Below are 14,497 nucleotides of genomic sequence, written 5' to 3'. Positions count from 1 at the left end.
AACAACAACAAAAACACGGGCCATTAAAGAAGACTCCATTGGCTACAAAATCAGTCAGCAATATGTAATGTTCTGAGAATTTCTGGCAAAGAAAAGAATGTGCTCAGAAGTTATCGCCACAGCTTCTTTATTACATTTTATAGGTATTTCAGCAAAAAGTAAGATAACTATATATTAAAGACAACAGGGCTGGGTAGATAGCTCAGTGGTCTAATTGTCTGCCTGGTAAGAGCAAAGACCCAAGTTTGATCCCCAGTACCACATGACAGCCAGCACTGGGATCCCAGGCTGGTCATGCCAGCCCATGAAACAGGGTGTGGTGGTGCACGCCTGCAATCTCAGTGCTGGGGGAGGTTGAGACGGGAGGATCACTATGAGTTTGAACTGCGTAGTGAGATGCTGCATCCAATAAATAAATAAATATATAGGAAAAAATTAAAGACAACAAATGGGGTATCTTTTCAAGAGAAAAAGGTTTGGGGCCAGAGAGCTAGCTCAGTAGAATAAGCGCTTGCCTGTCAAGGGCCTTTCTGAGTTCAATCCCTGGTACTGAGGAAAAAAAAAAAAAAAAGAAAAGAAAAGAGAAAGGTTTGAAAAAGAGAGAAAGGTTTAATTATGCACACTTCTATAAACTGTTTCTTTGCGATTTAAAGAAATTCTAGTAGTTGAAGTTGTATGGGTAGAACCTGCCTTTAAACATGAGCCTCTCAGAAATTGTGCTCCCCTCCACAAACAACATGAAACCACTGGAGAGCCATGCTATCCTCAGCAAACAGAACAGATAGCCATAAAGAAAATTTAGGACCGGACATACAATTTCCCTGGCACCAGGAATTATCTACATACCTGCACTGACCATCCTGGGAACTTTGACACTAAATAGCCCCTCCAAATTCCTCAGGATTATAATCTTATCCCCAAACCCTATAGAAAACACTAACTTCTTCTCTGGCCAGCTGTTGAAATCATTGAAGACAGGCTAAATCTAGTCTTTTGCTCACATAAAGCCTGTGTCTGGGTGCTCAGAAGTTATCGCCCAGCATCTTTATTACACTTTATAGGTATTTCAGCACTCATGTGTCACTGGTAGCAGTAATGTGTAACATAATAATTTTAAATATACTTGAAAGCTTATGCTCACTATAAAATACCCTGAAATTGGGCATGGTAGTATATGCCTATAATTCCAGAAAGTTCAAGCTCAATAGGAAATTGAGTGACTTAGCATGACATAATAAAAAATAAATACACACATAAACAACTCAGAGTTGAGAAAGTAGCTCAGTATGAACACCCTCCGTTCAATTTCCAGTGCTCTATCTGGTAATCTGAACAATTATTTTCTTTTTTTTTTTTGTATTTTAGGGAAGGATCTACAGGGTGTTCAGGGTCTCACTACTAGACTGGACTCATAGTGACCCATCTGTTTACTGCCTCCCAACAGCTGGGATTACAGGCTCTCGCCACCATGCCCAGTTTCAACAGCTGACTCAGCATGCGGGGGTGGGGGGTGGGGGGTGGCAGAGGCAGCATGGCAGGCCATGGGATCAAACCACTGGCCCCTGTGCCTGCTTGCAGGCACTTTAATTCATTGAGCTATTTGGCCAGCTCTTGAACAATTACTCTGAAGGTAACAATAAGCAATGTAACAACTATTGTTAATCTATCATTTTGTCTTGAAATAACGGTTTATATTCTCTTAAAAAAAAAAAGCTCAGCAAAAACAAAACAACCCTGAATCAATAGTTTAAAATAACAAAACTGTTAAAACCAACCTGTCTGGTAGTAGGTTTCTGCAACTGAAGGTTGAGGCTGGGCAGCGGCAGCTACAGCAGCTGCAGTTGCTGTTGGTTGTTGGTAGTACTGCTTACTGTCATAAGCTACAGCAGGAGCTGTGGATCTTACATATGAGTATGAGTCCTAAAGAATAAAAAAAAAAAAAGGAAAAATTTTGCTGTTAATGGAAAAAAGAATCCTTAGTATTTACAAAAACAATAAAAGAAAAACAATTTACAAAAGTGCTGTTCTCACATATATGGAATTTTAAAATCAGGCCCCCAAAATTCAAAGACCAAATAAAAAAATGGGCAACTCAAATGCCAATCAATTCAGGAAAGGATAAAAAAGATGCGGTATTTTTATACAATGGAGTATTACTTAGTTATAAAAAAGATAAACTAGAGGCTTTTATAGGTAAACAGGAGACCATACTCATCAGTGAAATAAATCAGACTTGCATGTGTAAACATTACATTGTCTCCCTAGTGTAAGAAGTTGTAAGAGTAAATTGCAAAGGTACAACAGATACTGTGAAAGGGAAAGAAACTGTTCCAAGGGAAGAACAACTGGGATGAATGAAGAAGGGGGAAAATATATGTACATAAATACACAGGACAGCTTGGATAATTGTACTGCTGATTTCTACTGGTCTATTGAAACAGTTTAATTTTTCTTTTTTTGGGGTGGTACTGGGGATTGAACTCAGGACCTTGCACTTGCCAGGCAGGCACTTATGCCACTGAATTATCTCAAGCACCCCCCACGCCCATTACTAGTTTTTATTCTCTGTAGTTTTTGTTTTTTTGTTTTTTAAAGAATGTTATCTACTTGGGAGTTTTCTTCCTTTCCATTTTTTGGGGGATTAATTTTGCATGCTTATATCTGCCAACCTGAATAATTTCAGAACAAAAATATGTAATATAACAACCATTACTGAATTCCTATCATCTTGTTTAGTGAAATTCTGTAACGTTTCCATTTTTTAAAACTATTCTTTATTCTCTTAAAAAATTATAAAAAGAATGAAATCTACTGGGAAATAGACTTTCTGAGATGGAGGAGTGGGTGAGGGGGAAACGGGAGGGAAGGGAAAGGGGAGCTACTGAGGTATAAAATAATAGTGTGAGGGCCTGCAAGAAGGCTTTTGTTAGAAGATAATTTACTGATGAAACTCATGATTAGAAATAGGCTCAGTAATAAAATATTCTAAAAAACGTGTTCTCAGACCTAGATCAAAGAATCATATAAATTCTGGATTATTTCAAAATCAAAAGCAACTTTAGCAGTATGTTTAACTTCTGAAGAAAACACCAGTGGGACTGGAAGTCCATTTTAGTGGTAGACCTAATGTCTGCTGGATGCCCAGCAAAATAAAACAAAACAACTCTCCCCAAACACCTTGTTACTAAACTTTGTGATTACTCCTGCTTTCTTATTATTTCAAGGATTAAATGAATTGTTACTCAAGCAGAGTTTTGACATTGTATAAAGTAACAAGCGATGGGAAGACATACAGGTGGAAGGCTGAAGAAGCAGGTAAAGCTCAGAAGATAAAGGTTTTCATAGAAACTATGTATTTTTTATTTTTATGTATTTGGTACAGATCTATAGGGTGTTCAGGGTCTCACTACATAGACTGGACTTGTAATGATCCTCCTGTTTTCAGCCTCCCAAGTGCTGGGATTACAGGTGCATGCAACCACGCCCAGTCTCTGTCACCATCTCAGTGTGGGGCTGGCACGGCATGCCGGTATTGAACCCCTTAGGCGCTTTAGTCCACTATGCTATCTGGCTGACCCTCACAGAACTTATTTAAAAACAAAATTTATTGGGTCTCTGGGTATAACGAAACAAATGTTATGGTTTTGTGTCTAGTTGTCCCCAAAAGCATTGTAATCATGGGGTGGCTTCTGGAGTTTGTCATTACTATTATTATTTTTGTGTGTGTGTGTGTGTGATTATTGTGGGTGCTGCACCTGCCCTGGGTCAGGTAATCTGCATTACAATGTAAGGAGGGGAGAGGGGCTTGCTAGAAGCACAGCTGCTGTTGTTCCCTTTGCTCTTGCTGTTTGCTGCCCTGAAGGGCTGCTCTGTGCCATGTGCCACTCTGCCTTGGAGCCAGATGAGAACAGAATGAAACTTCCACTAACTGTGAGCTAAATAAATTTTTCCTTCCTTAATTTTGGGTATTGGATATTTTGTCCCAGCAATGAGAGAAGAGTAACTGAGACAACTGACAACATTAAAACAATTCCAAATTTATTAACTTAATAGCAAATGCTAATCCTACTGATTTAAATTTCAAGTTCTTAATTCACAAAGTTCCCAGGTTTTACAAAGAATATGGAAAAACTGGGTAAAATTCAGAAGGTAAAAGTTGAAAAGACAAAAATAGGTGAAAGAAGTTAGGATCAAATTTAATTAAATCAGCAAGGTGTAAAAAGCAATTTTTTCAAACACAGTACTACAATGAGAATTTATAGTTCCTATGAGACCAGAAGATATACCTGGATGAATAAGAGCATGAAAATTTTTTGTTATATATAAAACCCACTCGACAGTATAAATGTACAGGCAAAAAGACTTCCATCTTTGATAAATTTCTTTCTTTCTTTCTTTTTTGGGGTACCAGAGATTGAACTCAGGACCTTGCACTTGCCCGACAAGCACTTAAGCCACTGAGCTATCTCCCTGGCCCCTATCTTCGATAAATGTCAGGAAAATATGCAATATATTTGTCCTAACAGCTTGTCCTCACAATCCTGAAAACAACAGACATATCTATGTTTCAAATGAATATATAGTCCACTCCACCAAAGGTCAAACACTTGTGGCAAAATTAAATATTTAACCAGTAATTCATGTAAAACTTTTAAAAACTAAAGCAAAAGACACTCACACACAAATAGGGTAAAAATGACAGGGGCAAATACATAAAGCTTATTTCAAGGAAACTTAGTACTTGGATGATGTCCCCCAAAATACAAAGATTTGTTCACTCTTTTTAAAAAAAAATTTTAATTTTAGCTTTTGATAACAGTCTTGCTACACAGCTCAGACTTTAGTGATTCAGCCTCCCTAGTGCTGGGATTACAGGTGTGCACCACCACCCTGGGGTTCCAGGGCCTACATGGCATGTGGTACTAGGGACTGAACTTGGGTCTTTGTGCTTGCCAGGCAGGTGCCTATGCTCCCGGGCTATCTCCCTGGCATCCTTCCTTCCAATTTTCAGATAGGTTGGGCTTGACTTTATGATACTCCTGCTTCAGCCTCCTGAGGAACTGTGATTTATAGACATGTACCACTTTGCTTGGTTGCAGGTTTTATTTTTTCAAACTTACATTTTAGATATACTGAATGATCATATTCATCATAGGAATTTTGTACCTGTGATATATTTTGATTCTTTTTTCCCCCCAAATCCCCTTTTCAACCTCTTTCCTTCACTATCTACAATGCTCTGTTCCCATTTTATCCTTTTTTTTGTTTTGTTTTCAAGACAAGGTCTCACTATGTAGTCCAGGCAGGCCTTGAACGCATAGCAATGTTTCTGCTGCCTCAGCTTCCTGTGAGCTGAGACTATAGGCATGTGTCACCACACCTGACTATTCTTTAAAAAATTTTTTTCTTCTCCCTTCCCTCCTCTCTAGTTCTCTTTCCTTTCAAACAATTTCTTCCCATTTTATAATATCTATTGTACATTTTGGCCCTTATTTACTCTTTCAGTTTCTCAAGCCAGGGAGAAAATGCAAAATTTACATGTAAGTCTAATTTATTTCACTTAAAAGTAGAGTCTCAAATTGTACCCATTTATCTAGAAATGTCTCAAGATTATCCTTACTTATGACGGAGTAATCCTCCAGTTTTAAAAAAAAATACATCTTTTAAAAATTTATTCCTTAGGTTTTTTTACGTTTCAACTATTACAAATTGTGCTGCTACAAACATGGGTGTACATCTACTGCTGTCACAGAACATTTTTAATATTTTTAATTTTCTGCGAAGATACCCAGGGAATAGCTGGGTCAAACAGAACCTATAATTTAAGTTTTTCAAGGAATCTCCAGTGGTTGCACTAGTCTACACTCCTATCAACAATGGAGAAGGGTTCTTTTTCCCCACAGTCTTTCCACTATTTGATTTTTCTTTTTCTTTCTTTTTTTTTTTTGGTATTTAGTACTGGGTCTCACTACACAGATCAGACTCAAAGTGATCCTCCTTTTTCAGCTTCTCAAGTGGTGGGATTACAGGTGAGCACCACCACACCCAGTCTCCATCTCAGTGCACCATGGGGACAGGTCCAGCACAACATGCTGGGAATAGAACCCCAGTTTTTGGGCCTGTCTAAGCAGGTGCTTTAGTCCACTGAGCTATCTGGCTTGCCCCAGCATTTGATTTCTTGATGATCACCATTTTTTTTCTGGAATAAGATGGAATCTCAGTGTTAATTTAATTTGTATCTTTTGAATAACTAGTGATGTTTAACATTATTTCATGTATTTGTTTTCTGTACTTCTTCATCTAAGAAGTATTAATCTCAGATGTTCACCTTTGGATTGATTTTTTCCCCCAGTACTTTCTATGTTCTGAGGGACAACTGGCTAAAATATTTTCCCATTCTGCGGGTTGTCTTTTCACTTTATTGGTTATTTCTTTTGCTGTACAAAAGCCTTTTCAACAGGATGAGATCCTATCTGTTGATTCCTTTTATTATTTTCCCACGAGATTGGAGTTCTGTTCATAAAAATCTTGCCTACACCTATGTCTTCAAGAGTTCTGCCTATTTTCTCTTCCAGCTGACTTAAATGTTTCTGTTTTAATATTTAGTGCTTTGATCCATTTCAATTTTAGTTTAGTCCATGGTGATAAACATGGGTCTAATTTTAGTCTTTGGCATGTAAAAAGCCAGTTTTTCCAGTACCACTTATTAAAGAGGCTTTCTTCTAGTGAAGGTATTTGGCTGCTTTGTCAAAGATAACAAGCTCACTATGTTGGGAGTTGTTTCTTCGTTATCTAATTTGTTTCCCTGATCCTCAAGTCTGTTTTTTTGCCAGTATCATGCTGGTTTTAATTCCAGTAGCTCTGTAATATAATTTCAAACTAGGAATTGTGATGCCCCCTGCCTTGCCTTTGTTGCTGAAAATTTTTTATTATTCTAGGTCTCTTCTGGTTCCAAATTAGTTTTAGGAATGTTTTCTGTGAGGTATGCTAATGATACTTTGACTGAGATTGCATTAAATCTGTGTAATACTTTTGGGAGTATGGCTATTGTCACCATGTTGTTTTTTCCTATCTATGAACAAGGGATATCTTTCTATTTTCTGATACCCTCTTCAATCTCCTTTTTCAGAGTACCGAAGACAAAAATCATATGATCATCTCAACAAATGTAGGAAAAGCATCTGACAAAGTCCAACACCCATTTGTAATAAAAATCCTATAGAAAATTGGAATAGATGGTCATTACTTTAATCTGATAAAAGCCATCTATGGCAAACCAACAGCCAACAACATATTAAATGGTCAAAATTTGAAGATTTTCACTCTACAATCAGGAACAAGGCAAGGATATTCACTATCACCACTCCAATTCAATACAGTTCTTGAAACATTGGCCAGAGTAATTACATAAGAGAAAGAAATAAAAGGAATAAGGTAGGTAAGGAAGAAGTTAAAATTACTTGCAGATGACTTACATAGAAGATCCCAAAAACTACACCCAAAGAAATGTATATTTAATAACTAAATTTAGTGTAGCTGTACACAAAATCAAAACTGAAAACTCAATAGCATTCCTGTATACAAACAACAAACTCACTACGAGAAGTTAGGAAAACTATACCCTTTACAATAGCTAGCATCCAAAACATGAAATATTAAAAAATAATAAAAAATTTAAAAAATGAAATATTTACGAATCAATCTACAGATATATTTTAGAAGATTCAATACTGAAAAACATTGGCCCAAGCATTGTACTATACACTGAAAGTCCACTAAATTTACTACTGAGACTATATTTTCTTTTTTTTAAGTGACATAAGCATTTTTATTATTTTATATTTTTAAATAACATACTGCTTAACAAAACTAAAAAACAAACTAGTATTTTATTGTAAGACTGTATTTTCTTACCTGGTAGTTTTGTGTAGTAGCCGGGGGTGGTGGTGGTGGTGCTTCTTGTTGCCTCTGGGTATAACCATAATCAGTTGCTGAATGTGCAGTGGGGTAGCCTCCATAAGCAGCAGCTGTTGCTGCAGCTGCAACTGCTACTGGAGCAGGTCTGGCAACTGCAACTGTGGCGGCTGCTGGTGCATAGGCAGCAGTAACTGTGTGCGCAGCTACTGGGGCCTGATGGACAGTGTAGCTAGCAACTGTAGTTGGATGAGAATAGGCTACACCCGAAGCTGGCTGCTGGCTAGAGTGTGAAGTAGAAGAATACAATAAAATAAATTTTAAAATCAAGGCATTAATCAACTTAGTTATTTAACAAACCAAAAGTACATCTGCAAATAATGTAATCAAACTATAAAAGGCCAAGTATCTGAACTGAAAAAAAAACATTTAATCCCCATTTCTTAATTGCAATATTGATTACTTTGCAAAGCATGGAGATACACTATACTAAGAGGGAAAAAACTGACCAAAGTACAAATTTCAAAGTATTTATTGTGTAAGTTCTGTACTATAATTTACTTCTAGAAATCTTAACCAAAGAAGAAATCTTATGTTATCCCATATTAAGGGATTTTTTTTTTCTGGCGTGGAACTGGGGATTGAACTCAGGCCCTTGCACTTGCCAGGGAAATGCTTATTCCACTGAGCCATCTCCCCAGCCCCCATTGGGACATTTGGCCAAATCTAGAGTTTTTGTTTGTCTATGGGGACTGAACGAGGGCCTGAGCATGTTAAAGCACACCATCAACTGACTTATACCTTCAGTCATGTTTTTATTTTTGATGATCAAACCACAGGGAAGGTGGTGGAAATGTGTGCTACTGGCATTTAGTAGGTAGAGGTCAGGCATACCGTTAAGATATCTTCAAATTTACATAACCCCCTACACATAAAGAATTTCAGTTTATCAATAGTGCTAAGGGTGAGTAGTTTTGTTTTAAGGTAGAACTTACAAAAGGATAGTCTTAGATCTGGTAAGGTAGCTCAGTGGACAAAGCACCTGCTAAGGCAAGTGCAGGGACCAGGGTTCAATCCCCAGCACTACATGCCATGCTGGCCCCGCTTAGGTAGCCACGAGTCTGGGCATGGTGGCATATGCCTGTAAACCCAGCACTGTGGAGGCTGAAAACAAGAGGATCACTATGAGTCCAAGCTGCATAGTGAGACCCTGCACCAAATACACTTTTAAAAAAATATACATGTATATATACATAAATACACACACATACATTTATACAGTTTTTCTCTTAAAAGTGTAATACCACAAAAAATAATGGTAGATGCTATAAAAGGAGACCTAAATCAGATGCTCTGCAATCATTATCATTTATACTTTAAAAAAAGCAAAAACACTGTAAATAAGCTTCTACCTTGAATTCTTAGAATTATTTTAACTTTAAAAAAATTTCTCCTTTTTTAAAAAAGCAACCATTTTACTCAGAATAATGCTGAGTAGATTTGCAGGACCTTCCAAGCTCACAGTGCCCAAAAGATAAATCATGAGTAGCAGGACCACCAGAGAAAGGATTTCTTTGAACAGAGCCTGTGTTGCAGCACACTGGAGTTAGTGTACCAGAGGAGCCTTCCTAAGCTAATTCCCAGTTTAACTTATAATTCAAGAGTCTATGCCACATAAAACTATATGGATCAGCATATAAAAGTAAATTATTATTCAAGGTTCTCTGACATGCTGGCCCCACCCCCGGGGCGCACTGAGATGCCAACTGAGACTGGGCATGGTGGCACATACCTGTAATCTCAGTTCTGGGGAGGTTTAACACAGGTGGATTACTACGACTCCGATCTACATAGTGAGACCCTGTAGACTCTATACTAAATTACAGGAAAAAAAAAAAAAAAAAAAAAAGGTTTTCTGAGAAACTTACAATAACACTTGCTAAGGCTGTGTTATCATGGCAGTAATGCTTTCTAAAACAAAGGAGAGCCCCAACAATTAATTTCAGTTGGCAAATTTTAGCTGACCACAAGTTTAAATAAGAGGTGACAATTAAAAATAGCTAAGGAAAAAATAAAATCCAGAACCAGGACTGACATAAGCCGAAGCAGCAGTAATAGACTAGACTATCTAATTCATTAATTATAGTGCAGAGTATTCAGTACTTATTGTACATGATACCACAGAAATACATGATACAGGGTTGGGGCTATAGCTCAGCAGTACAAGCTCCTGTCTAGCAAGTACAAGATCCTGACTTTCATTCCCAGTACCCACTCTTTCCCCACCAAAACAGAGACCTACAGACAGACAGGCAGACAGGCAGGCAGGCTACAATTAAAATTTTAGATGATCATTTTTTTAAAAATTTATTTATTTATTTAGCGTGTGGCCTGCTCAGCCCCCCAGGGGGCGGGGCTGGCTGGCATGTGGTGCTGGGGGATTGAACGGCGGTCCCTGTACTTTGATTGGCTTAGTTTGTTCTAAGTAGGTGCTTTAGACCACTGAGCCATCTCACCAGCCCTAGATGATCATTTTAATTGTATATAACATGGATAAACTACTATGCATTTAGAGGGAATCAATATGCAGCTTATAGACAGATTTTATTTCACATAAAAGTGCAGAGTCTGAGGAAAGTCAGCCTCGAAAAGGTGACAGCTGCCTTCCAAAAGACACCTCATCCTTGCTGTTCCAGAGAACAAAACTAGAACAGATGGAATTTACAGGGTGGCAGATTTCAGTCCAATATGAAAAAGAAAACAACAAACAAAAACAAAAAAAAACTTGGAATCCAAAGAATGGAATTGAAACAAACTCTTAATTTCTATTCAGATGAGGTTTCCACATTTTTTATATAAAAGTAGCCAACATTTTCTACATATATGCCAATTATGAGAGGAAAAGGAAAGTGTACATTTTAATATTCTATCAATATTTTTCTATAGCATCCCGCTTTCTTCAGAAAACATATCAAAAAGTTACACTCCTGAATAAACTCTTAGACCCCAGAAAAAGAACTATATCTAAAATATACATACATACATACACAATGTCTGCAAAACTGGTAGCTTAATAATTTAAACAACAGATTAAAATTTCACACATCCAGGGCTGGAGAGATGGCTCAGTGGTCTAAAGCACCTACTTGGAACAAGCTTGGCAAAGCACAGGGACCACGGTTCGATCCTCCAGCACCACATGCCAGCCAGCCGCGCCCCCTGGTGGGCTGAGCTGGCCACACACACACACACACACACACACACAATAAATAAATGCTAAAAAAAAAAAAAAAAAAAATTCACACATCCAGACTACAAGGTTAGCTATAAAAAAATTAAGACAGTCTTGTATTCATTCTTACAGTTTTCCCTTCGTATTTGTGGATGACTGGCTCCAAGACTCCCCAGAATTATCAAGTCCAAGGATATTAAACTCTTTTATATAAAATTGTGTAGTATTTGCACGTAACTTATATACATCCTCCAGGATGCACTAAATCATCTCCAGGTTATCTATAGATTATATAATGCAAATGCTTGTGTATGGTTGTGTACTGTTCAGGTGATAAAAGAAAAAAGCCCACACAAGGTTAGAACAAATGGAATTTTTTTTGAATACTTTCCATAATTCCACTGTTTCTTTTTCAGTCTGTATCCTCATATTTTGTTCCCTATACTCATTCCAAAATATTAAAAAGTAGAAATAGAGTGGAAGTGTCAAGACAACTAAGCAGGCAATGATTTATTCTACCTCCAATCCTAACCTTGATCCACATGATCCACAAAGACAGTGTGATCAGCTTTATGCCCAATGTCCTAGTGCAATAGTATCAACAGTATTCTCATGTCTTGGTTTGAACAATAAATTACATAGTCACCCTCTTCAGGAGTCTTTAAACACAGATATCAGAGGGCCGGCCAGACAGCTCAGTGGACTAAAGCACCTGCTTAGGCAGAGCGCAGCGGCCAGGGTTTGATCCCTGGCAAGCTGGCCTTGCCCCTGGGGCGCGCTGAGATGGCAACTGAGACTGGGTATGGTGGCATGCACCTATAATCACAGCACATGAGAGGCGAAAACAGGAAGATCACTACGAGTCTGATCTATGAGTCCGACCTACATAGTGAGACCTTGTACTAAAAAAAAAAAAAAAAGCTATCAGTACATTTAGCAGTTATTGTGCATGTATCTTCAGGGCTATCCAACAACATTTTGTCTCTGTATAGTCAGGTTCCTACTCATTACCTGGATCATAACCTCTACCAAAGCATTAAGAAGAATGATAATCCAGGGCCAATTAACTGGGAAACAGACTGAAGCAGCTGACAGCTTTTTAAAATAATGATTCTCTGGTTGGTTACCCCAAATCACCTGAAAAATTCTCAATTCCAATGTATGGATATATAGACAAGATATATAGATGAACAGATTAACAAGCCAATTAGAAATATCTAGTGGCTAAGTGAATTTACTTTTTTACAATTCAAGTTAGGGGGTAAAAGTGCAGCTCATTAGCTTAGCATTATGTAAACATGAAGCCCGGAGTTAGATCCTCAGCACAGAGGAATGGTAGTGGTTGAGAAAAAAAGAAAAAATAATTCAGGTCAAATTAAATTCAAACCAGGTCATACAAAACAGTCATAGTTCAAACAATTCATATCAAAGTTTTTGTCTAGGTAGGAATATTAAAATAAAATACGTGAATTATCTGATTAAAACAAGACATGAAGCTTCTGCCACAGCAACCATTGAAGAAGAGTAGCCATGGCCCTCCGCTATCTCATGGCCGTGGGCCTCAACAAGGGCCACAAGGTGACTAAGAATGTGAGCAAACTGAGGCACAGCCGCCGCCGTGGACATCTCACCAAACATACCAAGTTCGTATGGGACATGATCCAGGAGATGTGTGGCTTCACTCCCTATGAGCGGTGCACCACGGAGCTGCTCAAGGTCTCCAAGGACAAGTGCGCCCTCAAGTTCATCAAGAAAAGGGTGGGGACGCACATCCATGCCAAGAGGAAGCGTGAAGAGCTGAGCAGCATGCTGGCTGCCATGAGGAAGGCAGCTGCCAAGAAGGACTGAGCCCCTCCGGAATAAAGCTTTGCAGAAAGTTAAAAACAAACAAACAAACAAACAAACAAACAAACAAACCCAACAAGACATGAAGTAAATAAAAATGTTAGTCTTTCATCATGAAAATACATTTGGGGGCCTTTTTACCAAGTTGGTGCTGAAGACAAAGAAGGAAGCCCCTACCCATCCCAAAGCTGAAGCCAAAGCAAAAGCTTTGAAGGCTAAGAAGACCATTCTGAAAGGCATCCACACAAAAAGAAGACATGAATGTCACTCACCTTCCACTGTACCAAGACACTGCAGCTCTGGAGGCAGCCCAAATACCCTCGGAAGAGTACCCCCAGAAGAAACAAGCTTGACCACTATGGCACCATTAAGTTCCCCCTGACCACAGAGTCAACCATGAAAAAGATTAAGGACAACAGACTTATGTTCATTGTGGAGGTCAAAGCCAATAAACACCAACTTAAATAAGCTGTAAAGAAGCTCTATGACATCGATGTTGCCAAGGTCAATACCCTAATCAGGCCTGTTGGAGAGAAGGCAGCATATGTGAGACTGGCTCACGATTATGATGTGCTGGATGTTGCCAACAAAATTGGGATCATCTAAACTGAGTCCAGCTAGCTAATTCTAAATATATACTTTCCCCCCCCAGTTTAAAAAAAAAAAAAACTTTTGTGAAATATGAAAAGACTTTAAATTACTAAGAATCAATAGAACAGAGCATGTATTAGGATTTTTTATAGTATTCTTTGTATTTTAATAAAATCTAACCAGCCAGTTTTAAATTGAAACAAGTTAAATAATAAATCTTCAAACAAAGAAATACTTTATGTTGGAAATATTTTAAGAATCAGACATAAAAAAAGATTACTTCTTTTGATGAAAAAATGGAAAAGAGGCTATCTTGGAACCTTTCAGTCTTACTGCTTTTTGTTTTTTGAGCCAGGATCTTGCTTTGTAGTTCAGGCTAGCCTTGAACCCTTGGTGATTTTGGGTCTCAGCCTCCTGAGTGCTGGGATTACAAAAGTGTGCCTCCATAACCAGCTTAAGGACAACCAAAACCAAGTACTTTAATGGGGGGGGGCGGTTATTGTAGGGCCAGTAAGATAGCTCAGAGGACCAAGCACCTACTTAGGCAAGCTCAGGGACTGGGTTCAATCCCCAGCAGCACATGCCATGCCAGCACCGCCCCTGGGTATACTGAGCCAGCCACCAAAACAGCGTGGTGGTGCATGTCTGTAATCCCAGGGCTGGGGAGGCTGAAACAGGAAGGATTACTGTAAGTCTGAGCTGTGCAGTGAGATCGTATACCAAACACATCAACAGCCTACTATAAACTACAAAATAAACAAAAATGATCCTATAGAAAAGGAGTATCTCAAGATAATAGACAAGAATTTTCAAAAACATTAACCTGTGTCTATAACAGAACTTTACAAGGGGCTGGCCAGATCGCCCAGTGGACTAAAGCGCCTGCTTAGGCAAGCACAGGGGACTGGGGTTCAA

General features: G+C 38.4%; 1 protein-coding gene and 1 pseudogene across 1 annotated transcript in view; one reads left to right on the top strand and one right to left on the bottom strand.

Annotated features, from left to right (window-relative positions):
- Zfr (zinc finger RNA binding protein) overlaps positions 1-8,806 on the bottom strand; it is a 76,276-nt gene extending 67,470 nt beyond the window's left edge. The window contains exons 1-3 of the mRNA XM_012517172.2: positions 8,699-8,806; positions 7,915-8,256; positions 1,776-1,920 (exon numbers count right to left, since the gene is read on the bottom strand). Coding sequence (XP_012372626.1) covers positions 1,776-1,920; positions 7,915-8,256; positions 8,699-8,806 — 595 coding nt within the window. The remainder of the gene's footprint in view (positions 1-1,775; positions 1,921-7,914; positions 8,257-8,698) is intronic.
- Positions 8,807-12,676: 3,870 nt separating this feature from the next.
- Positions 12,677-12,994, top strand: LOC105743686 (annotated as a pseudogene).
- Positions 12,995-14,497: the final 1,503 nt, after the last annotated feature.

The sequence above is a fragment of the Octodon degus genome, unplaced genomic scaffold (genome assembly GCF_000260255.1).
Source record: "Octodon degus isolate 3935 unplaced genomic scaffold, OctDeg1.0 scaffold00149, whole genome shotgun sequence".
Classification (NCBI taxonomy): Eukaryota; Metazoa; Chordata; class Mammalia; order Rodentia; family Octodontidae; genus Octodon; species Octodon degus.
Note: the sequence above shows the minus strand (reverse complement) of the source record. Positions and strands in the feature narration are given on the sequence as shown.